This window comes from Gymnodraco acuticeps, unplaced genomic scaffold (assembly GCF_902827175.1).
Source record: "Gymnodraco acuticeps unplaced genomic scaffold, fGymAcu1.1, whole genome shotgun sequence".
Classification (NCBI taxonomy): Eukaryota; Metazoa; Chordata; class Actinopteri; order Perciformes; family Bathydraconidae; genus Gymnodraco; species Gymnodraco acuticeps.
This window is the reverse complement of record NW_022990238.1, coordinates 10,671,389-10,695,410: the sequence shown is the minus strand read 5'-3', so window position 1 is coordinate 10,695,410 and position 24,022 is coordinate 10,671,389. Positions and strand designations below refer to the sequence as shown.

Below are 24,022 nucleotides of genomic sequence, written 5' to 3'. Positions count from 1 at the left end.
ATCAGGTCAAAGCGCTCATACAAATACAGTAGGTCCATTTCAAAAAACATCATGATTTTATTATTATTACTCAATAGGTAACAACACTGAACATTCAAAAGCCAATTGGTACCACAGAAATAGTAAAAGTGAGATTTATAATCAAATTAAATGTTGCTTTTAAAATATGAAATAGTTAAATATTCAAATTCTATTTACAGAGCAGTTTCACTCTAAAATCTTGGCTAAAAAACACGCTGCCACATGGCTCGTTATGCATTTTAAAATACTGTATATACAGAACATTTTGAAGCATGTTCTTCTCGAGTTACATTTGTAAAAATTCATGCACCAGAAGTGGATTAAGGGTCCTGGCGCTGGGCTGGCCGTCGACCATCTGTCCGCCTGTATGGTGTGTTCCTCAAATCTGAGGCAGAGCAGGAGAGTTTCAAATAACAGCACATGAACTTCAAACACGCTTCAAATATCACTGTGTGACTCCACCAGGAAGCATCGTGTTACCGTACCTGTGATGATGTCCTCCAGGGCGCCGTCCTTCCCCTCGCGTACCTGAGGTTTCTGCCGCTTCTTCAGCTCCGCTATCAGGTCCATCTGGGGCACTTTAGGCGTCTGAGGTCCCTAGCAAAGTTACAAAAAAAGCATTTGAAATCAAAGGTAACATATATTTCCCATTTCTCTAAGAGTTTGGTTGTCATGGGTTATAGTCAGAGATCTGTTTTCGATGATTGTTTATGTTGCTTAAAGTATGAATTACATGGAAAGTTTCATAATAAATATGGCGTATACTATAGTATGTCAAAAGTCATTAAACAAACAATGTTAATACATCTCTGATATAACTTATGATTGTACCTTTTGTGACCCGGCCTTGTTTGGAGATGACACTTTTTCCTCGCTGCTCTCACTCTCCTTTTTCTTTTTCCGCTCTATCTCCAGCTGTGCTATCTGTGTTCAATTACAGGAAAATGAAATCAAGTTGAAATGCAACATTTGTAATAAATACAAATGTGAATCCCTCACACATCCTCACCTTATAGGCCTTTATCAAGCGTCCAAACGCCGGGAAAAACATGGAAGGCTGCGTGGTTTTAGGATTCTCTCCGAAATACTCCACCACAGATCCGTATGCCTCCTAAAAAGCAGACAGGAAGATGAAATCATGTCTGAGAGCATGTAGTGGGGTGTAGGTTGTACATTTGAGATGCTTTGCAGGCTGACCTGAGCTTTCTTGCTGTCTTTGATTAAAGTCTCCAGCTGATCACTGTTGGTCTTGATGAACTCCTTCAAAACGCTGCTGTCATCCTGCACCAGGAATTCCTTTTTGGCCATTTCCATTCCCCGTTCTAATGAGCGGATGTCCTGAAGAATGCCGTCCAATGATACTGTCCAAGAAACAACAACATTTAGTTTAGTAATTCTCCACATTTAAAATCACAAGCTACATAATTGGCCAGGTAGACTGAGTAAATGCACCGAGAGCTGCCTTGTCTACAAAGTGTAGATCAGTGTGGAAGTTGGACAGGTCTGGGTATTTCTCCTGGATGATGCTGGCGATGAAGTGGAGGAGGGTCTGCGAGCGGTCCGTAGACTTGGTCTCCAACAGCTGAAAAGGGAGGAAGTTGACAAAGATAAATACGTCATTTGAGTTTACTTAATTCAAGACTGCTTACTGTTTCTTAACAGCGACCACTAGTTACAATTTAGGAAACATTTTCTAATTTGGAAACATCCACTAGGAACCTATAAACAACTGATAAGAAAGGTCAAGGTCACCATGACCTTACAACATCATTATTTTGCTAATCAAAAAGAAATGTCTAATAGGGAAGAATTATGAAGAGATGAATGTCAAAGGTTTTTTGCAAAAGCTACAACCTCGAGGGTATTTTAGTAACGTATGAATGTGTCTTTTGAGCAAGACAATGACATCTCTAATTTGATAAGTGAAATAGTCTTGCTTTAAAGTAAAAAATTCAAGTATAAACAACTACTTACAAGGTCGAGACTCTGCAACCGGAAGCCGTACGCCGCCCCCCTCTTACTGCTGTTCATGTAGTTACCGAAGGCAAGAACAATCTGAGGGGAAAACATGAGAAATCACTCATTCACACACTTGGAAGCTACTGAACAATTCATTTTGTTTGTCTTTTACTCACTTCTAATAACTTTTTCAGTTTGGTTGAAGACTTGATGGACATCGATGCAGCGATGAGGGAGTTCAGTTGCTGTGGAGGGAAAACAAAATCAGTTTAAGAGCGCCTCAGATCTCAGTTCTATTTTTAAATGCATGACAGAAACTGACCGGCTGCAGGCGTTTGACAGTATCAGGGAAGTTGCCCATGAAAGTGAGAGTGCTAATGCGCTGCTTCAGACGAGGAATCTTCCCAAAGCGTAGAATAAACTGATCCTCGTCAGCCAGCTCCTCCAGCGGGCGGCCATCTTTCTCATAGTTAAGCAGCAGCTTCATCTCGAAATCTGATGGTATGAAGGGCTCGAGTAATTCCAGGTCTATAGACAAAGACTCCTGGTCATACCTGTACAGAAAAGTAGTAAAAGCTACACCAGTTATTGCATGAGTGAGAAAAAAGGAGGATCACTCAGAAATGTCAACACATTTTCCATGAAGCACGTACATCTCTATGGCGGTGCAGATGCCGGTCGCGTTGATTCCCCCCTTGCGTAACGTGATGGCCAGATTCTTGGCCTTGTTGCCGTCAATCAGGGAGGTCTTGCTGGGGGCCTTCTGGACCACCTTCTTCTTGATAGTAGCAATGTCTGCTGGATTACCCTGTGCCCTTGTCTTGAAATGTTCCTCAAAGATATCCATGTTCAACTCCTGATGTCCACAGAATGAGAGAAAGAGTAGAAAGTCAGGATGAAGAAAGAAATGTAGTTTCCTGACAGAACAACAAAGGAAACAGATGTTGGAGCTTCTTACCTCTAAGACCTGCTCGTCATCCAGCTCGTTGAAGACAGTGCCGGTCACCTGGTTTGGTTTTAAGGCCTGCCAGTTTAACAACGGCATCCTGAACTTGGTCTGAATGGGCTTCTTGCTCTTGACGCCTTATGAAACAAGAAAAGGAGAATCATCAAACAAATAAGATTTCCATTCATTGAAGGTATAGTCCCTTAAGATGGCGCATGTCATTTTGAAGGAGTTGCTATAGAGACAAATACAAAATGATAAAACACATGCAAACACAAGCCTTATATAACATCCACTGCAAATACACAGATACAGAGAGACAGTTAGCTTCACCTCTCCCACCCACACCCCCAGCCATCAGCTGTTTGTACAACATGAAATTGGCAGCAGTCCCCAGCAATAAATCAGTTACATCAGCATAGGGTTAGGGTTATCGTTACCAGATAGAGCGTTTGGTGCTCCAGGTGGAGGCGGAGGTCCACCACCAGGCGGGGGAGGTGGGGGTCCAGCACCAGGTGGGGGAGGGGGGGGTGGAGGTCCACCACCGGGCGGAGGAGGCGGCAGTGGGGGTCCAACACCAGGTAGGGGAGGTGGAGGTGGGGGTCCGGCGCCAGGTGGGGGAGGAGGGGGTGGTGGTCCTGCTCCTGGAGGGAGTGGAGGAGGTGGAGGAGGAGGAGTCGGAGAGGCCAGCCCGTCTGGACCACCAGGAGGAGGAGGGGGTGGGGAAGCAGAATCAGTGACAGAGACACCAGGCTGGGCGGCTGGGGGTGCGGGGGTCTGGATGTACTCCACCACGGTGACAGGCACCACCTGGATGTCCAGCCCCCCGGAGGCGCTGCGTCCCAGGCGGAGCAGCCCCCGGTCCTGCAGCTCCTGGACCTTCTGCTCCAGCTCTGAGGAGGTGGGGGGGGCGGATGTGCTCAGGCGCTCCCGGTCCTTCTCCCTCTCCCGCTCCAGCTCCCGCTCCCTCTCCCTCTGCTGCAGCGCACTGACCTGGGAGCAGGACTGCTGCAGGCTCTCCTATCAGACACACACACACACCTCAACAACACGTCTTCCATTTCAGATCCGCAAAGCTATTTCCGTTGAGTCCTTTATTTGAACACACAGGGGTTGAATGAGAAATGTTCTGACACAAGATTCAAACACAAAAATAATATATTTGGTTTTGCAGGAATTGGTCATAAACTGAAGAATTAGACCAAATAAAATGTTGACCTTGTCATGGTGATAAACTAACAGTTAAAGAATTACCGTTACAATCAGAATTCAATAACTCTAGAACTAAAACTGATGATGGCGCTAGAGGAAAATTCAGGGGATCACAAATGTCATTAGTATGAATACTCACAGAATCATTATTGCGTAACATGTAATCTCCATCTCAAATAATTATTATGGTATTTCAATTGCCTTCCATAGAAGTGGTCAAATGCAAGGTCATTTCAAGATTTATTTGACAAGTGCAAATCTTTCTTTTTTCACATTAAAGATAATTAGATTTTACTTTCATATCATGATTATGAAAATAAAGTGAACTGCCACTCCTTTGACCTCATTATAATGAATCACTGTGAGAATGGCCCACCTTGCTGTCTAATTAATCTCATTAAAGTGTGTTGGTGTGACGGGGGGGCACTTACTTTGAGCAGCTCCGTCTCCTTGGTGGCCTGCATAAGCTGAGTCTCAAGTTCAGATATCTTCTCTGTGCTCTGGTTCTCAATCTCCTCAAGCCGGGCTCCCAGCTGCAACCAAGAGATCATCGCTTTAACATCACATTATCTGATCAAGAATGCAATCTGTCTTTTATTTGAATAGCTGACCTGTACGTTGTGTTCCTGCAGATCGTCCACATGCTCGAGGACCCCCCCCCTGTTCTCAGCGTCCTCCAGCAGGGCTCCAACATCCAGCACATTGTCCAGGTAGGCCTGGATCTGAACCTGCAGCTTCTCGCTCTCTGTCTGCTTCAGACGCTAACACACAGACACAGACAATTATTTAACACATAAATATGGCAATAATGTCCATACTGGCATAGGGGTCAACTCAATTGGACTTTATATTGGGATAATAGAATATTTTTTAATTACAGAAACTAGACAAATACAGTTATTTGATACATTTGTATGTACCTGTTTTTAGCAGTTAATACTGTAAGGACTGCAACTCATTTATTATTTTCATCATTGATTACAATCGCCAGATTAATTGATTATGTGATTTGTTTATAAAATGTTTGAACATTCTGTAAAATTTCAAATTCAGTTTCCCAGGGAGAGATCAATTATTAGACCACAGTCCAAAATCCAAAATATTCAATTAACAATATTAGAAAACACAGAAAGTCATAATTGAAGTAGCTTAAACCAGAACATTCCTATTTGAAAAAGTTAACAAAATAAGTGTTCAATAAACAAAAGTTAGTTTTTGTTGAACGATTAATTGACTAATCTTTTATCTGCCTCTAGTTAAGAAGGGAAGTCATTATTTGATCACTGCAATAAAAAGGGAAACTGGATAAGCATGCAGCATCAACATCCTAATAAATAAGGAAGAGAAAGGGCATTAGTACTAACCAGATGGAAAACACTGGGACATGCATAAACATGAAAACACCTTCAATGGCTAATATGTTAGCAAACAAAGCTTAACACCACATCATGTTGCTCCTGTGCAACATAAGCTTTCATTTGGAGTATCTGGTAACAAATATCACCTTTTTTGTATCTCTGTTTTCAGACTTTACTGTACCATCTCCTCCGGGAATGATCTGCCTGTTTAGCTGATAAATGCTCCCCATGCTGTGTTCACTGACCCCTAAGATATAATTGTTACTTACCCCGAGATACTTGTCCAATCCGAGGTAAGTAAACTCGAACTGCAGATGAACACGGAAGTTCATGTTCTCCACTGAATGGACCACAATGTTTATGAACTGCATGCAAGCAACCTGGAGATAAACATAAGGACAGTAAAGACTCAATGACATCAATCATTTAAAGGTCCCTTTATTTGTTAATAAAGAAATCAACCAGTGTTAGGTCGAAAATGTGTGGACCTACCATGAAGTCAATGTTGCTGTCATCATTGATGAAGTACTCCATCAACTTCTCAAAGCGGTTCCTTTCTCTGCTCACCTGAGAAAGAAATGGAAACATTTTAATTGTTGCCCACAGGGGGGCGGAAGGGTGATATCCTTTACATAGCTGATCTAAGATACACAAATAGGATATAGGTCTTACCCTTGAATGGCCTTTGCAATCACACCCACATGCTCTATAAGTGCTAAAATTATCCCCAAAGTGCATGTGAGGCTTGGAATGTGTCAGTCACAACATGAGTTATAAAATAGAGGAAGTCTAGGACAACGGTATGCCTGAACAAACAACGGTCAGAGTCAAAACAGTAAAATAAATATCTTTAACAAAAACGTATTTCACCTCTGTGAAGTTGTCAAAAGCAGACAGAATGATGTCATGTCCTCCTCTGACCAGACACACTGCAGCCAGCAACTCCAACACAAGCGCTTTGGTCCTGTTGCAGCATAGGAAGGGGTTAGAGAGGGATACAGGCACACAGATAACACACACTTTGTCTCACACAGATGCACACACCTGGGATTCCTGCTGTTGAGGCTGAGGGTGATCTCGTTCACGCAGCATGGGTGAGTCATCACCAGGTTAAAACCAGACTGAAAACAGAAGGAAAGCTTAAACAGCTGGTGCCCAAGAGAGCTGCTGTGTTTAAGGATGCAGGACAAATGATTGTGTTTGGTTTGAGAAAAACGACATTATAAAAGCAACTAGTTCGATTTCAAAATGTGTTTTACTTCTACCAAGCAAAGTGAAACAGCATTGAGAAAAACATTGGTTTATGTCAGCTCACTGGCTAAAAAGAAACTTGTTTGAGAGCATGTTTTTATGCAACACTTTATGTATTGGACACATACTGCACTGTAAGGGAATCAGATTAGGAGGCTTTACCTGGTAGTTCATGATGGCTCGCAGGCACATTATGCACACATGCACATCATCTCTCTGGTAGGATGAATGGGATTTCTTATAAATCTTGTTCCCAATAGTGGAGCTTATTCTGTGGAGGGATAACAGGTGAATAGACACATTAATACATTTCTTGAGGAGAGGGAAAGAGAAGGTGAAGCGGCTGTATGTGCAAATGGCTTAAAGTTGAGGCCCAGAACAGCAGTTTGCCAATTATAACAACACTCCCTGGGCTGTTTTGGACATCCACTGTGTTTGTCTGACAGCTGAAATGTGGTATCAGATGGAAAGGAAAACCAAGAATAAAAAACTCAACAAATAGTGTGAATGAATGCAGTGTGAGAAATTGAACACCTCTCAACCCTAATCCAAAAGAACTAGGGTGCTAAATCTCTAATTGAGTTGTTATTAGTAAGTTTGAAATGGCTCCATGGACATTGAATTGGAAAAAGGTGTTATACATCACCAAAGGCAATGTTCTGAGAATATGGGAACATTTTATGTCATAAAAATGAGAACACTATAATAGAACAAAGCACATTTGGGGATGGAAAAAGTAAATAAACATCCTGTGCATTCACAAAATCAATCATTCTTACTTTGAGATGCAATACTTATTTTTACAAATATTGATTTAACTTTCCTAGGCCATGGAAATAACGTATTGGTACTCTTTATTGAAATGGTTTCTATGTTTTCAGTGAAAAAGACCTTTAGCTTCCCGCACTGTTCGTCTCAAATTGTATTTTTCTCCGCTTGGTTGATCTTTCAGGTTGTCACTTTTTATGAGAGAATTTGTTTAACTGTTTTGTAGATCTTGCAGGTTATTTGCAAAAAGGAACCGATCAGTTTACAGTTCAGCACCACAACAACTGAACTGTTGAAACAACATCTGTTAAACACCTGAACTGTTGAAACAACCATAACATTCATCTGCTACTTAGAAATGATGTATCTATTTATTGAATATATCATATTCCAATAACTTGCAGATAGACTCTTATTGCACTATTTCACTTTTTTAAACTATTTTTGTATTTACTTGCACTATGTTTCTGTGTATCTGTTTTATGGTGTTGCAGTGTTGGAGGAGCCTGTGACCTAAGATTGTCATCGTCATAACTACACTGTAGCTATGTTCGTATGACAAAATAAAAACCTTGAACTAAGAAAATGATATGGCATGACCTCTGTCATACAGCACCACCACACCACTTCTGCCTAGTGAGTCTATTGTCTGACTATGCATGCAACCTTAGAAGCTGAACGTTCCTCTTTAGTAGGAAATCTTGATGTGGAGTGCACTTTATGTATAATTAATTATACATTTCTGTGTACTGGAACCCTCATAGTTGCTGTTCCTCACTAATGGTTGATGTCTGGAGATTCTTACCTCACAGTCAGAGCCCGAGCAGCTCTGGTCATGCCATGTGAGTGAGAGCTGCTGGGGCTCTTGGTCAAGTCTTCCATCGACCTCTCTGCTGGCTTTCTTCTTTCTGACAGGCTGCCACCATTTTCAGCACTATCCGCGTCATACCTAAAGGGATCAATAAGATACATTATGATAAATAGTCACTTTGTAAGAGCATCGTCATTTTCGGAGAGATTTTAAACCACACTGGTACTCACGAGGCATCACTTTGTGCATGGGACAGGTATTCCACCAGGACATCCAAACCTTTATTCTGCTCGTTGAGAAACTCTTGAGCCCATCTACAAAAAGAACCACCGTTTAAAAAAAGGATGGCGAACGAATGAAACACTGATAAAGAAATGCTTTGTAAATATATCTTAAAGATGTTGCACTTAGATTAGACGTGAAGCAAGAGTTTGTTTATTTAGAAAGAAGAAATAACATTACGTGGGAAATGTTGAATTCATAATCAATAAACCGCGCTATTGCTCAATCCAGTACTTTGCTGACTTCATGTGCGTTTGTGTTTGTGTGTGTACTCCAACTGACTCCAACTGAACATTAACCATAATAATAATATATTTGTTTATGTATTTCTTCAACATTTACAAGCCCTGTCCATTTTTTTATTTACAAAATAAGCCTCTAGCTGTCTTGAAGAAGACTTATACATGTTAACTTTGGTAATAAATGTATGAAGTGAGAAGTGGGGTCATCTTTTCATAGACTACAATAAAATATCACTTCTTGTTGCAACCAGTTTTCAAACCTGGAGGTTGCCACTGGTTTGTAACGGAGGAAAATGTGTTACCATTGCTGAGCACATTGGTAATCCAAAAGATATTCATGTCATCACTATCTCTTCCACAGATTGATAGTTGGCGGCAATAACAGGGAAAACGGAGTGTTTGAACATCATCATTCTGTTAATGCTCACCCAATGTGATTGGTGCGAAGTGATATCTCCAGATCTTTCAGGACCTGTGTGGCTTCCTGAATCTTTTTCTTTAGCTAAAGTAGCAGAAGAGGTGAGAATTAAGACATCCTTTTTGTTCAGATAGAAAATTAAAGACTTGTTAAATATGAAAAGAAGGTGGTCGTTTACACTGACCCTGCGAGACACCCCTCCTTGATCCTGGTAGAAGCTCTTGATCTTATTCAGGTAATTGGACGGGGGGCTTTTCACTTGGAATCGTTCCTGAGGAAGACGTTTTAGAGTCAAAGTACCTTTTGATTCAATTTGATCAGCAACACTGAGATGACTGGACTGAGACGGCACATCTGAAGCTATTATTGCCTCCCCTTGTTAACACAACAGGCACCAAATGCTCACTGTTTCCATGCCGACGCCATCAGTTGTCACCACAGAAACTGTGCTGCAAGGTTTTCACACTGCACTCTGCTCTTTACCACATACCCAATTTGGGTTTTTATGTATTTTGTGTCAACTCTATCTCAGTGAAGAAGTTGCCTGACTCATGATTATTTTTGCAACATATATGTTGGGTTTTATTGTGAAAGCAGCTCTTTATCTGTAAAAAAAACAAGTTCTTACCTGATCACAGACTAATTCCCACTTCTTGTCATTGTCATACTGACTCAACAGCTTTTGTTTGTCTGGAGGCAAGTTCATGTAGCTCTGAAAAAGTCAGAAAGACGCTCATTAATATATGCAAGAATATGACTGGATGAAAAAAAAAACGTTGAGCTTTGTTTTCTACAATTTAACACCTCCAGTGTAATTCAGCACCACATTTAAAAGTTGTAATCTTTTTATCTTTCTTGCTTAGGCAACAATATTCAAATTTCAATCCAACCAAACCACAGATGTACCTTCTAAAGGGTGTATACCTGCCGGAAACACAGATGACTCATGTTTGCATGCATGTATTGATGGTTGTCAGTAGGCACCACGCACCAACGCTTACTCGTGTCAACTTCTAAGAAATGAAGGAACTGACATGTGGTGGTGTAATAATGATGTCAACTTTTAAATCACCATGCAACATTTGGTGAAGATAAAGTTGTTGAAAAAAGGCCCATTATTACACACTTATTATTTTGTATATATTTGTTGTGTCTTTAAAACACTGGCATTGTTTTAATAAGAGTATGGCAAAAATGTCATAGGACTAACCAAGATTCATAATTCATAACATCATCTTTGGTATGGTATTCTACACGCATCAAGAACTCCCCACATCCAGAACCTTTTGGTGCCGGTTGACTCAACCAACTAAAGTGTTGACATTTTGCGCAAAAAGGGCAGTTTCACTTATCTCCCTCCACCTACTGTTAAATATTTGACTGATAGAAAAAGGTTATTTCCCTACTCAAATTGTTGTAAGAACTGAATTATTTAATGAACCCACATTAAGTATTATGGATTATTCAGAACCTAATTGGGGAGTTTTTGTGGAGAAGAAAATGTCATAAGTTATTAAAGTGCAAGATACTTGAAACATGTATTGGAGCAAGTAGGGTTCTCAATCACTTTCTTTTAAATGAAAAGCCGTTAATTAAATACTTTTTTTTTTTGTAACACTTGTTTGGGAATAATTACATTCTATATGTTTTATATGATTTTTTATACAATCTTCCTTTACACTCACAACACTGCTGCGCTCTACACCTGTCATTGGTTATGCAGCTAATACAAAGAAAAGTCATGATTATAACGAATTATCAATTGATACTGGGTGTGTATCCTAAATATAAAATATATAAGTGTGTACATTCAAGCAGTGGTTTGGTGGTGAAATAAAGCTTCATCTTTGGTGGGGGAAGGGAGGAGTCCTGTTGTGGGTTTTGTGGTACAACACTTAACAAAGGAAATGTTACTTGCATGAACTTACATGAACATAAAGTAATATACATTTCCCTAAGTTTGGAAAATGTTTTATTTAGGCAAACAATCAATCCTGAATTCTTACAATAAAATAAGGTACAGCCTCGCTCGGAAGTTTGAATATGTGGTGGAGGAAGTGAGGTCATACTTTCATGCAACGCCAGTGAGGGCGTTGTAGGTACAAATGGCACAGGCCACCGTTTCCGAGCAAAACATGTCAAACGGATATTTTGAGATGGTTAACGTTAGAGCAAAGCCACACTTACATTTCATGTCCTCTTGTGGCATGACACTCTCAGAAGTTTTGTAAACATATGTGAAAAAGTCAAGTGAATCTTAACATGAACAAAGTTACATGTATAATGTGGAAGCCTAAATAAGAACTATATATTTGACATTTAAAAAAAATCATCAACACTTTTTTGATTATTTTATTTAAGGTATAAAATATCATGGTTATATTAGGCTGGTTGTTGGCACTTTATATATACAATTGTCGAGGCCCAAGACACAATCTGAGATAAAGCATGAGGGGTGTCAAAATGTTCTTGACACCCCTTGACATTTTAGTGCTTTATCATCAATACAATATTCTAGTTCATATGTTTTGATGTGTTATTCTTAATGGTTTTTCAAACTATTAAAGTATTCATCATCAGATTTGGGATTTGTTTCCTTGATGCAAGGATGTTGAAAGAGTGGTGGAACTGTTGCTTTCCGGTCTTATGGTCTAACTCATGTAAATAAGTTGCTCAACTTCCCCTTGGGGCCAGCCGCCTGAGCATGCACTAAATCACCCTGTCCCTGAACAGCTATTGATGATCTTTTTTGAAAACACACATTGGCAAATTGACATCTTCACTGGATCGCATTTAAAGCAGACATTTTGTAAAATGTAGCCATCTGGCCCTGAAAGAAAATGGGCCTCAGTGTTTGGATATTTGAAAAAATATCTAAGAAAATGGGAAATGTTGCCATCACTTAGTCTGTATTTAGTTCAAATGGTTTTTGGTGGCATAAATCAGTCATAACCCACACGTTTTCAAACAGGGCAATTGCAAAGTTGTTTGTGACTCTGAATCATATACCTGCATAATTTTCATATATCTAACATTTAGCCTCTATTACAAAACCCTAGCTGCTATTGTTAATACACCAAGTGCATAATCTCTATTTTTGTGTGCAGTAAAGGTGTGTGCCTGTCCACTCACCAGCACCACATTGAAGCGCTCCTCCAGCTCCTCCTCTGGGGGCATGGGCAACTTGGGGGGAGCCGGCTGCTTCTTCTGCAAAGTTGGAGTGGGTTCTCCCATTCCTGAAGCTCCTCCGACTGAGGTTCTGGCCTCTCGGCCCTCAGTCTGTTCCTGCTCCAGGGCCCCTGTGGCCACATTCCCCATCACGAATCTCCACAAGTAATCCAGGAGGAAAGCTTAACACAAACAAACTTCTGAGAAATATGTGTGCTTCAAAACAGAGTGACACAAACTGATCACTCTGATTGACAACAACAAGAAGGTCTAAAGAAACCAAGTATTTTGGCCTTTAGGAGTTGAACACCAAGCCTCACTAAATCCACATGAGTCCTGAGGGCAGGTTGGGTGATGAAAGAAGGTTTGTTTGTCCTCCCATCAACCTGTTCCTCTCGGTCTTCAAGTACCTTTGAGAATAAGGCACCACGCCTTGTGGGGGCCTGCTGCTCTAGCAAAAGGCCCACCTAGTTTCACTCACTTGCATATTGACCGAGAACTCCCCTGGAGAGTGACTAGAGAGGGCTGCGTGTGAGAGGAAGGAGAGTTGAGTGTGACACACTCTGTAACACAGACATAAACCGCAGAAGCACAAAAGCAGAAGAGTAACTTCCTGTGCATGACAGCAACAGAAGCTGGGGTGGAGGACAAGGTGGAAAATAAACATGTTAACTGTTGTGCTTGTACTACTATAGTGGTAGGTGATGGTGAGTAAAATAATGTTGCACAGGAAGGAAAGCAGAAAGATGGCTGAAGTTTAAGGAGAAATGCTAACCCAGCAGGTGCAGAAGAAACAAAGCAAAATGAACCAACAGCCAAAATAAACGTTCTCCCATGAATTAACTTTCATTGCACTGACATTCAATTATTATCTTAAAGAGTGTTTAATTTGCATGGGTTTACATTTGTTTTAGTCACTTTCCTTCATGTTAGGCCAGGTTGATGTGGAAGTCAGGTAAGAGTAGATTTCCCAGAGCGACAAGGTAAGAGGAAAGATTGTACAACAACGCCACTCAGCGTTTGAAGCCAACTTCTGCATGTATAATTGCTGCCTTCGCGGTCTCCTGGGAAATCAGAGTTATAACCTACCTAGCTAAATATAACAGTCAATATGTGCAAATAAATGCATAGGACATGGACCCTGTAACGAAATAACGGTTTACTAGTTAATACTATTACAAACAGTAACATTTCATGATGAAGCTGACCTGTTCTTGACAAACGTGTGCACAAGAAAAATGTCGATTTGGGGAATAATATGAAAGTTAGTCGCGGACAATTTTTTTAATTCAAGGAGCAAACCTCTTTTACTATCTGACATCGTTTGGTCTGTGTGGAGTTATTTTTTAAGTTTGATATTTGAAATAATTATATACTTTTCGGCAACATTGGTAGGAAATACGAGAAGCACTCGAAGGCAGCAGCAGAGCTTATTTTACATTTCAAAATGACGGACCCAACAACGTCGCCCGAGGATCACTGGAAAGTAAGTAATGTTAGGTGACAACAACTTTTTGTTAGTTCTTACGTCTGATGTGTGACGGAACTGATATGTGGATACATGTCATATCTATAAGTTGAAGTTTTGCTAACACGAAGAAGGAGCAGGGCTTTGTTAGCTAAAAAGCTAACGCTAGCTAGGTGACAGTTTGCAAACGTCATAGAGCTATTAGCTGTTAGCTCGTTAAGTAAACAAATCGTCCTGAAAGGGGAAACTAGTGTTCCACGTATCTGCACCCACATTAAATAACATTTGTGTTTTAACATTGCATTGTTTCTAACGTCCATGTGAAAGCGAAGTGCATATTCATTAAAAGTCAAATGTGGTGCAGCACCTTAAATTGTCTCAGAAATGCATTGTTTTTGTAGCCCCACCACAATAGTGTGAAACAAGAACAATGTATGCCCTCATGATATGACTTAGATCCCTTTCCCTTGTCAGAAGCAATTGGCAAAAGCTATTACCAGGCTTTGTGACGTGATAGTCAATGTAATAATCTAGCTCTTTTTATTGAAATAAAGCTGTATCGAAATATTTCGGTAAAGATGTTGTTAACCCATGTGAAACCTTTTTTTTGTGTTTTAATTCGGGGAACCTATAAATATGATGATGTTAGAGGTAGAGGGAGATAAACCTTTGGTCAGAGTAGTTATGGTCTAATAAACATGTAGCAAGACCTAGGGTTGAAATGGACTATGTTTACAACTGCGGTAGGTTAGTTTTAAGGTTTGATATTCGACATCTACTCTGGATCCAGCGGTGTCTTTTAACTAAATAATACCTGTTTTTGGTACATCTTTTTCAACGACTGTTGTGAATGTGATGTTGTGCAATGCCTTGTTATTATTTAATTTTTGAATGCTGTTGTGACAAAAACATTTTCCCAATTTGGGGTTAATAAAGCATATCTTATCTCCTCTTAAATAAGACACGTTTCTTTTTATTACATTTAAGTTATTGTTTTAAGCTATATGAATACTTTAATAACATTTGGCAGTTTTTTGCTCAATTTTTATTTATTTATTTTGCCTTTTAGTGTTTTTTACATTTTCAACAAAAAACGTTTTTTTCAATTGAGAAATCTGATCACATTTAAATAACATCCACATCATGGTAAATAATGACTCCAAAAGTAAATGCTGCATTGCATAACTACACTGTACAAGTATGACACACCTCTTTCATTTTTATAGGATTCTTATTGCGTTTTCTATTTCATATGAATATTTAATGAAAATTCAGCACTTTTTTAATTGCAAACTATATCATTTGTCTAAATCTTACACATCAGGTGACCCAGAGACTGCAATTCAATGCAGCATTGTACAACAACTTGAGTGAATGTCTATTGTTTATCAAACCTAAAGATAATAATAATAATAGACGTTATTTATATAGCACCTTTCGTGCAAGGGCTTTACAGATACAGAGGCTGATCACTGAGTTTACCTTCTGGAATTATTGGATAAAAACTCAACTTGAATGGGGGAACCAAACACTACGGCTACTTGTGTGTTTTGGTGCCCTACATTAAAAAGTGGATCTGTGATTGAAGTAGTGATTGGCTGCACCTCTGTATCCTCCTGCATGTTGTGATTTGGTATCATTTGTGTAATTAGGGCAATGCTCAGCGGGGGTTTAGACTGTCTATCGCGCAGGCTAGATAATTCGACTACTGTTTTTTAGGGCATCACGATGTTTGCCCTTTTTTGTTTCCAAAATCTCCTCATCTAATTTATATGTTTTCCATCTCCTGTTGTGATGACTCTGCAGACAGACGGAGCTTTCAGTGACAGTGGCTTTGACCCTAGTGAGTATTCAGTCGGTTCACATCCTATTTCTTGGCCATGTGATAGTGACCTTGTCTTTCTGTCAATCTTTGTCTTGCCTCACTGTGAAACATCTTTTATGTCGTCTGTCCTGCTCTATAGGTTTCTTTGCTGAAACGGGCAGAAAGGGTTCTATTGTGTCCAGAGCCAACAGCATCGGCTCGACAAGCGCCTCTTCAGTACCCAATACAGGTATACTGTTTGTAACACTGTGAAACTCACATTATTGAAGGGAGAATATGTACTGCAGTTAGAACACGTAGAACCATTCTAGATATATTAGGCTATAACATTGTCATAGTGAAGTACGCAATAAAGATGTCAAGATATAGTGTGTCATAAAAACAACTTTCAAAAGGTCTCTTAATAAGATATCAAAGGACAGTTCTTGTTTTAATAACGGGCGTTACAAACAGGGTTTTATGGGTTGCATCTGTCAAATAATGACTAGCCATGCCAGTTTAAAGTGCATTTTATTCATAGATTGAACTTTATTGAAGCATACACAATTAGCTTCTCTGAATTCTGCTTGGATGAAAAATAATGGTCCAATGTGTACTTATTTCTGTAATGAAAGAAAAACACTAAAGCTCCAGGATATTCATTTTAAGTAAATCTATAAATTCATCTTTAAATCCCATAAAATCTTGCTATGGCTTTAGAGTTTAGACCAAATAAATATGCTTTATCCTCATTATGTGTCCACCAATAATATCAACGTTGTGCATTTGTCAGCGGTCTGCTGCGGTTTCTAAATCTGAGTGTTGATGTATTCTCGAATAGATGATGAAGACAGTGATAACAAACACGAGACGTCGTATAAGGACTCGTATAAAGATCGGCGGAGACAAGCGCACACACAGGCTGAGCAGAAACGCAGGGATGCTATCAAGGTAAGTCTCACCTCACAATCCTCGGAAAAGCTTTACAGTTATATATTTTAATTTAATCAGTACTTTATCTTTTTTTTAGAAAGGCTACGATGACCTCCAGTCCATAGTACCAACCTGCCTGCAGCAGTCTGACTTTGCAGTGGGAGCGCAAAAGATCAGCAAGGCCACCGTGCTACAGAAAAGTAAGATGTAGCTCATCCTTGAGAATATTGCATTTCTTGGATTGCATTGCAGCTTTATTAGAGCAAGATGATATATAGGACAACATGGGTGAAGGTCAGTGATGGAGTAAGGGAGTTTTCTGTAGGAGTATTATTATAAAGTAGTTTTCCTGTCAAGCCACTGTTTTTCTTCTCCCTTCAGTCATGTGATACAAACATGCATGAGCTTGTAACCCAGGATTACAGTTCCTGCTCACATTACACCAAGAAACAAAAAAGACAACAATTGAAGAGAACAAAGCAGTTACAGACATATATAATTACAAAAAGAAAGAAACATATATCAATAGAAATATTGAAACAGAGATGTCGGCAATTGCTCAAATGTCTTCATTAAAGAAGTGAAAAAGAGGAAGTAGCTGCATTTGGTATATGGGGATAACACCTCTTGGCAAATGGACAATTAAATCTGTGTTGAGTGAAGAAATCCCTCACGGAAACATCTCTGTGCTTCTTTGCAGCAATCGACTACATCCATTTCCTTCATAAAGAAAAGAAGAAGCAAGAGGAGGAAGTAACTGTGCTAAGGAAAGAAGTGATGGCGCTGAAAATCATGAAAACGTGAGATTCATAAACATTCTTTTCTTGTCATATTCTATTTACTTGTATATAGACTTCTTGCACTATTTTGTATTTTATTTTATGTTGCATTGTTGGAGGAGCTCGGGTCATAACATTTTCATTGCCATTTCTACACTGTAGCTTACAGCATGTGCATATGACGGTCAAACCTTTGAATTTGAATTGAAACAACCTAAGCAATGTTTTTTCCCAAGATGTATTCTACAGTCAGGTTTGCTGGCAAACTAAGACCTCCCTACTTGTTCTGCTCAGGCAAATCAATTACATATATATAATATACAAATAATTGTGTTAAAGGTGGGGTAGGTAAGTTTGAGAAACCGGCTCGAGATACACTTTTTGTTATATTCCATGGAATCAATCAATCAATCAATCAATGTTTATTTATATAGCCCAATATCACAAATGTTACATTTGTCTCAGTGGACTTTACAGTTTGTACAAAATATCAGTATGACAATACGACACCCTCTGTCCTTAGACCCTCACATCGTACAAGGAAAAACTTCCGAAGAAAACCCACAGTTTAAAGGGAAAAATGGGAGAAACCTCAGGGAGAGCAACAGAGGAGGGATCCCTCTCCCAGGACGGACAGACGTGCAATAGATGCCGTGTGTAAATTGAAAAGATAATACATTTGCAACATAGGTAGTCCAAATGTTTGGAAATGCATGTGTGTATAATAGGAAGATGAATCCACGAGGATATCCATCCAGGATCTATGATCCAGGACCACAGCCACGACTCAAGATCCAGGACAGAGGAGCGCAGGATCATCCATGACTCCGGATCCCGGCGTATATAGCCACCAAAAAGAAAGACATTTGGGGAAGCTGGGTTAATCGGAACATGAGAGTACACAGGTATAGGCAGAGAGAAGGAAGAAGTAAGATGTCCCCCGACAAACTAAGCCTATATCAGCAAAACTAGGGGCTGAATCTAATCAGCCCTAACTATAAGCTTTATCAAAAAGGAAGGTCTTAAGCGCACTCTTAAAAACGGATAGGGTGTCTGCCGCCCGAACACAAACTGGAAGCTGATTCCACAAATGTGGAGCTTGATAAGAAAAGGCTCTGGCTCCCATTGTACTTTTAGAGACTCTAGGAACAACCAACAACCCTGCATTCTTGGAACGCAATGCCCTAGTAGGACAGTAGGGTATAATGAGTTCTTTAAGGTAAGATGGCGCCTGCCCATTAAGGGCTTTGTAGGCGAGAAGAAGAATTTTAAATTCTATCCTGTGTTCTATAGGGAGCCAGTGTAAGGCAGCCAGAAACAGGAGTAATGTGGTCCCTTTTCCTAACTCTGGTTAGTACACGAGCTGCAGCATTTTGAATCAGCTGAAGCGACTTGACTGACTTCTTGGTACACCCTGATAATAAAGAGTTACAATAATCCAGCCTTGAAGTAACAAATGCATGGACTAGTTTCTCTGCATCGTTTTGAGGCAAGATATGCCTGATTTTTGCAATGTTACGTAGATGGAAGTAGGCGGTCCTTGAAATTGATTTTATGTGGGCGTTAAAGGATAAATCCTGATCAAATATAACACCAAGATTCCTTACAGTCTCACTGGAGGCCAAATTAATGCCATCCATGGTTAATATATCCTTAGATAATTTGTTTCGTAGATTCTTCGGGCCAAGTACAATAACTTCAGTTTTGGTCGTGTTTAACATCAAAAAGTTTAAGGTCATCCACGTTTTTAAGTCCTTAAGGCAGTCTTGAATTTTATTTAGATGATTAATTTCATCAGGCTTGATTGATAAATATAGTTGAGTATCATCCGCATAACAATGAAAATGTACAGAATGATTCCTTATAATATTGCCTAACGGAAGCATATATAATGTGAACAAAATAGGTCCGAGCACTGAGCCCTGTGGCACTCCATGGCTAACTTTGGTTTGCGTGGAAGATTCATCATTGACACGTACAAACTGAGAGCGTTCAGATAGATAGGACCTAAACCAGTCTAAAGCAGTTCCCTGTATGCCAACTAAGTGCTCTAGTCTTTGCAATAAGATATCATGGTCGATAGTATCAAATGCAGCACTGAGATCGAGCAAAACAAGAATAGAGACACGTCCCTTGTCAGAGGCTATTAGAATGTCATTTGTGACTTTAACCAGAGCTGTCTCTGTGCTATGATGTGTTCTAAAGCCAGACTGAAAATCTTCAAATAAATCATTGTTTTTTAAGTAATCACACAGCTGTTTTGCGACCGCTTTCTCAAGAATTTTTGAGAGGAACGGAAGATTGGAAATAGGTCTATAATTGGCTAAAACCTCTGGATCGAGGTTGTGCTTTTTAAGAAGCGGTTTTATCACTGCTACTTTGAATGATTGTGGAACATAGCCTGATAATAAAGACATTCATAATATTTAATAAATAAGTGCTAATTAATGGAAAAACTTCCTTCAACAGCTTAGTTGGAATTGGGTCTAACATACACGTTGATGGTTTAGAAGAGAGAATCATTGAATTTAATTGTTCAAGGTTTATGGCTGAAAAGCATTCTAGTTTACTATCTAGTGTAATATTAGAACTTACGTTTCCGGGAGCTGTTGATAACACTATACTGGTCAAAGGCAAGAGGTCATTAATTTTGTTTCTAAGAGTTGCTCTTAACATCTACAACATTTCTAAGGAATGCTCTTAACATCCCGATAGCAATGAATATCTTAAGTGCTTTGACAAAAAATCCATAACAACATTTCATCTGTGGAAGCCGTAGTTCTGTAAAAAGCATGACCAATCATCAGGGGCCTCATTTATAACGCCGTGCGTAGGATTCACGTGGGAAGGTTGCTTACGTAGTAGAAATCCAAAAAATAGGTACAGAAATGTTCCGATTTACCAAACATTGCGCACCGGCGAGGAAAGTGCGTACGGCACTTCCTACGCCGGTTTCCCTTTATAAATCACAACCGACTCGAAATGCGGTGCAGCTTTTGCGGGCTTCACGTAACGCCCATATTTGCCTATAAATAGTCAAAGAAACGCCCATTCATTCATTCATTCTGACTGACTTTATGAAGAAGATCGCAGGAAATGACGACAGAACAGCTAAAAAAGACATCTCACACCGTGTCAGATTTTGGTTATTTTGGGGAGGTGGAGATAAATCATATTGTTTGGTGGATGCAGTTTGAACCAGAGTAGCAGCATGGAGGTCGGATCGTCACCAAAATAAATAAATAAATGGCCCGAAAAAGGTTAATGACAAAAACAATACACATAGCCTTCCTCAGGCAGTGTGTTTGTACCGGGGACAGGAGACCCCCCCTTGATGAGAGACTGTAAGAAGTGAACGGGGAATCCCCCCGGTGTGGAGTCATGACGACTGGATCTGAATTATGTTTTTGTATTTGGTGGTTTGTGTTCCAGCTGTCGTCCCTATATCCACCAGTTAAAGGAAATACAACTAATGTGTTGTGTTATATCAGCTGTAAAATGTACCACATATGGTGTTCCTAGTTTCCATACCTCCTGTGTTTTACGAGCGACTTATCAAGTCTTGGCAAACGGCATAAAACACGATTAAACATGATAGTATATAAAACCATGCTCGTATCTACAACCTATAGAAATGCAAAACGGCGTCAGTTTAGACGTAATTCTGTCCTTCTGCTTACCGCATCATTTGAGAAAACATTTCATAACATTAACACAACATATTCGAGGTGGTTTTCAATAACATATCCGTATTTATTTATTTCTCCAAGTTATGTTATTGTGTGCACTGAGGAGTCGCAAACAGGCGTTTGTTTAATCATTTTAAGATTAGCTTTAATCAATGTTTGAAAATGAATTCTTCATATATGATAAATGAGAGGTAACATTTTATTTATGGTATTATTTCCACATATTTCTCTCCATTCTTCCTTCTGCCAATGGTGTCTCAGTTTCTCGTCTCTCCCGTTTTTGTGCTTAGTGCGTACGCATGGGTTAGAGTTTGCGTGGAGGACTGCACATTTTCCCGTCAAGTTAGTATTTTATAAATCGCAAACATTGCGTAGAAACTGGCGTACGCCATCTTTTGAGCGTATATCCCTTTATAAATGAGGCCCCTGAGCCGGCCCGGCTAAAACAACTGGATGGCCTACCTGCCTGTCAGCCTTCCATCTGTGCACAAACTTATCTCGTGCCCTCATTGGTCATGTGCGCGTTCGTGTGTGTTGGAGGAGGGGCTCCGTAAGGAAGTGGCAGATTCTTTCCGGCTGTGTATTTTCAAGTTCTAGCGCACTCGAGCTGGTTTCTCCAAAATTACCTACCCCACCTTTAATCTTTTACATGAAATACAATCTTGAGATAGAAATGCTTTAATTGTAGCAATGAAACAACATATAGTGAAAAGTTCAATAAAAAAACCGCAATAGGATATCCTATAGTTCTTGGTGTTGATTGTATTTGTGACACTTGCTCAAACCAATTAGGGAATCAGTTGTTGCTATTAATTGAATCGCATATCTTAAGATGCAGTGATTTTCTTTTGAAATAGCAACTATGAGCACATCGTGAAGGCCCACCAGAACCACCCTGCGCAAGGAGAGGATCAGGTGTCGGACCAGGTCAAGTTCAACATCTTTCAGAGCATCATGGACTCCCTGTTCCTGTCGTTCAGCAACTCTGTTTCAGTGAGCAGCTTCAAAGAGCTCTCCGCCTGCGTCTTCAGCTGGATCGAGGAGCACTGCGAGCCACAGGTATGGAAGACTTTAGACGCTTTTGGACAGCAGATCAGACTCGATCAAAGTAGCTTTTTGTTGATGATGAGATGAGTCACGGGTTGTGTGCTTCTTCTGTTCTCTCTTAGACACTGAGGGAGTTTGTCGTGGGAGTGCTCCGGCAGCTCAATGGACAGCTTTATTGACTCAACTCTCAGGCAAACTGACTTTGGGCTTCCTCTGGCCTCTCGGCATGGGGTCAACACTTCAATCAGCCTCAGGCCACACCAGTATTTACACTCACTTCGGCTCACCAGTGACTCCCTGGCTGCAATTGGATTACCTCAACCTCACACTATGGGCCGAGACGAGACGTCGGGTTGGATTGAGCAGTCACGTGTTTTAAGAGAAATCCCCCCCTCATTGTATTGTACATACATACCGTTGTGTATATTTCAGCCTCTGCTGATTGTTCTGCTTTGAAATGCAAGGGGGAACACAAACTTCATTTGTTTTCAAATGAATGTATACAGTGGAGGGAATAAGTATTTGATCCCTTGCAGATTTTGTAAGTTCACCCACTTACAAAGAAATGACTAGTCTATCATTTTAATGGTAGGTTTATTTGACTAATGAGAGACAGAATATACAAAGAAAAATCCAGAAATTGACATTATATAAAAGATAATTGATTTGCATTTAACTGGGAAATAAGTATTTGATCCCCTTGCAACAAACAATAATTCAGGAGGGTCTTCAGAGAGGAGTGGACAACAATCCTTCCTGTGATGTGCACAAACCTGGAGACCAACTACAAGAAGTGTCTGACCTGTCTGTCCAACAAGGGTTTCTCTTTGATATAATGTCAATATCTGTATTTTCTTTGATATTCTTACTCTCACTGTTTATATTAACCTACCATTACAATTATAGACTGATCATTTCTTTGTAAGTGGTTAAACTCACAAAATCTGCAAGGGATCAAATACTTCCTTCCTCCACTGTACATACAGACAGCTTCATATTTCAGCCTCTGCTACGACATGCAAGGGGAACACAAACTCAGAAGTTAAAAAACTGTTTTCAAATGAATGTATATGTGTAATGCATCACTTACACAAGAAGGTGTAGACTGTAGAGTGCATCTAGTTTGAATTGGCCGCAGTTGCACTTAAATAAATCAAAACCAAGACTCCTCTCCCAGATTGATAATAGTAATTAAACCTAGCTAATAGAAATAGAGAAGGCTAAAGGAAAAAACACCTCGTTAGCCAAGTCCTGGTGCTAATGGCTGCTCTCAGCTTCAGTGCACACACGTGAGTCAGCCATACCTCTCTGGAGCACAACATGCTAATGCTATACTACTGGAGGGTTTCTCCTAACTGCAAACGGGAATACACTATTACCTTTGAAAAACTTTTACTTTTACGTGCAGTGTTTATTAATGTATCTGTCACAAGTTGACATGTATGCTTAAATCTCATGGATGACAGTTGTGCAATGTAGGCAGCATAAACCATTTTAGAAAATTATTTATAAAATGTGAACTTCAAAGCACATTGGGAGGAGATTCTGTTTAAAATAGTTATTCAATGTTTATGAACGTTTTTCAGGAGATGTTCAATAAAAAGTGCCGATTCTCTTCTTCTGTGGTCTACAATAAGCAGTTTTAAAATTAAGTTGTGTAAAATGTAATCCTTGACATTTCCATATCAAGTCAGTGTTGTTGCTTTAATCACAGGGACATTTCTTTTTTTGACTGTCTTGTTGCCTTGTAAATGTAATCTACTGTAAATACACATTGAAAGTGAAATCCACAAGTCAAAACACATTCAACGATTGTCCTGTTTAACGGAAATGAAGTGCAGCTGAAAAGGACAGATCATACAAATG

The 24,022-nt window shown here is 39.8% G+C and overlaps 2 protein-coding genes across 2 annotated transcripts; one reads left to right on the top strand and one right to left on the bottom strand.

The window, feature by feature from the left end:
• Nucleotides 1-37: 37 nt before the first annotated feature.
• Nucleotides 38-12,988, bottom strand: fmnl1a (formin-like 1a). Its single transcript, XM_034220429.1, has 25 exons — nucleotides 12,401-12,988; nucleotides 9,897-9,980; nucleotides 9,453-9,539; nucleotides 9,279-9,352; nucleotides 8,557-8,640; nucleotides 8,321-8,464; nucleotides 6,910-7,018; nucleotides 6,541-6,617; nucleotides 6,367-6,460; nucleotides 5,989-6,063; nucleotides 5,766-5,876; nucleotides 4,750-4,899; nucleotides 4,570-4,671; nucleotides 3,367-3,946; nucleotides 2,939-3,063; nucleotides 2,634-2,836; nucleotides 2,303-2,534; nucleotides 2,157-2,225; nucleotides 1,996-2,076; nucleotides 1,474-1,603; nucleotides 1,219-1,382; nucleotides 1,031-1,132; nucleotides 853-945; nucleotides 507-618; nucleotides 38-406 (listed from the first exon to the last, which is right to left on the bottom strand). The coding sequence occupies exons 1-25, from the start codon at nucleotides 12,584-12,586 to the stop codon at nucleotides 342-344; spliced, it is 3,333 nt and encodes a 1,110-aa protein (XP_034076320.1). The 5' UTR covers nucleotides 12,587-12,988; the 3' UTR covers nucleotides 38-341.
• A 762-nt stretch (nucleotides 12,989-13,750) lies between these two features.
• Nucleotides 13,751-23,777, top strand: mlx (MAX dimerization protein MLX). The gene is made up of 8 exons (XM_034220114.1): nucleotides 13,751-13,922; nucleotides 15,711-15,747; nucleotides 15,869-15,958; nucleotides 16,550-16,659; nucleotides 16,739-16,841; nucleotides 17,342-17,441; nucleotides 21,967-22,168; nucleotides 22,279-23,777. The coding sequence occupies exons 1-8, from the start codon at nucleotides 13,884-13,886 to the stop codon at nucleotides 22,333-22,335; spliced, it is 738 nt and encodes a 245-aa protein (XP_034076005.1). The 5' UTR covers nucleotides 13,751-13,883; the 3' UTR covers nucleotides 22,336-23,777.
• Nucleotides 23,778-24,022: the final 245 nt, after the last annotated feature.

What these genes read in the sequence shown, in the direction of transcription:
- fmnl1a (XM_034220429.1), bottom strand. Translation starts at nt 12,586, where the DNA reads ATGGGGAATGTGGCCACAGGGGCCCTGGAGCAGGAACAGACTGAGGGC. An exon ending in AGCACCAAACGCTCTATCTG is followed by an intron (nt 3,064 to 3,366) that starts GTAACGATAACC and finishes TTGTTTCATAAG; the next exon opens with GCGTCAAGAGCAAGAAGCCC. An exon ending in GCTTGATAAAGGCCTATAAG is followed by an intron (nt 946 to 1,030) that starts GTGAGGATGTGT and finishes AATTGAACACAG; the next exon opens with ATAGCACAGCTGGAGATAGA.
- mlx (XM_034220114.1), top strand. Translation starts at nt 13,884, where the DNA reads ATGACGGACCCAACAACGTCGCCCGAGGATCACTGGAAA. An exon ending in CGCCCGAGGATCACTGGAAA is followed by an intron (nt 13,923 to 15,710) that starts GTAAGTAATGTT and finishes ATGACTCTGCAG; the next exon opens with ACAGACGGAGCTTTCAGTGA. An exon ending in CTCTTCAGTACCCAATACAG is followed by an intron (nt 15,959 to 16,549) that starts GTATACTGTTTG and finishes ATTCTCGAATAG; the next exon opens with ATGATGAAGACAGTGATAAC.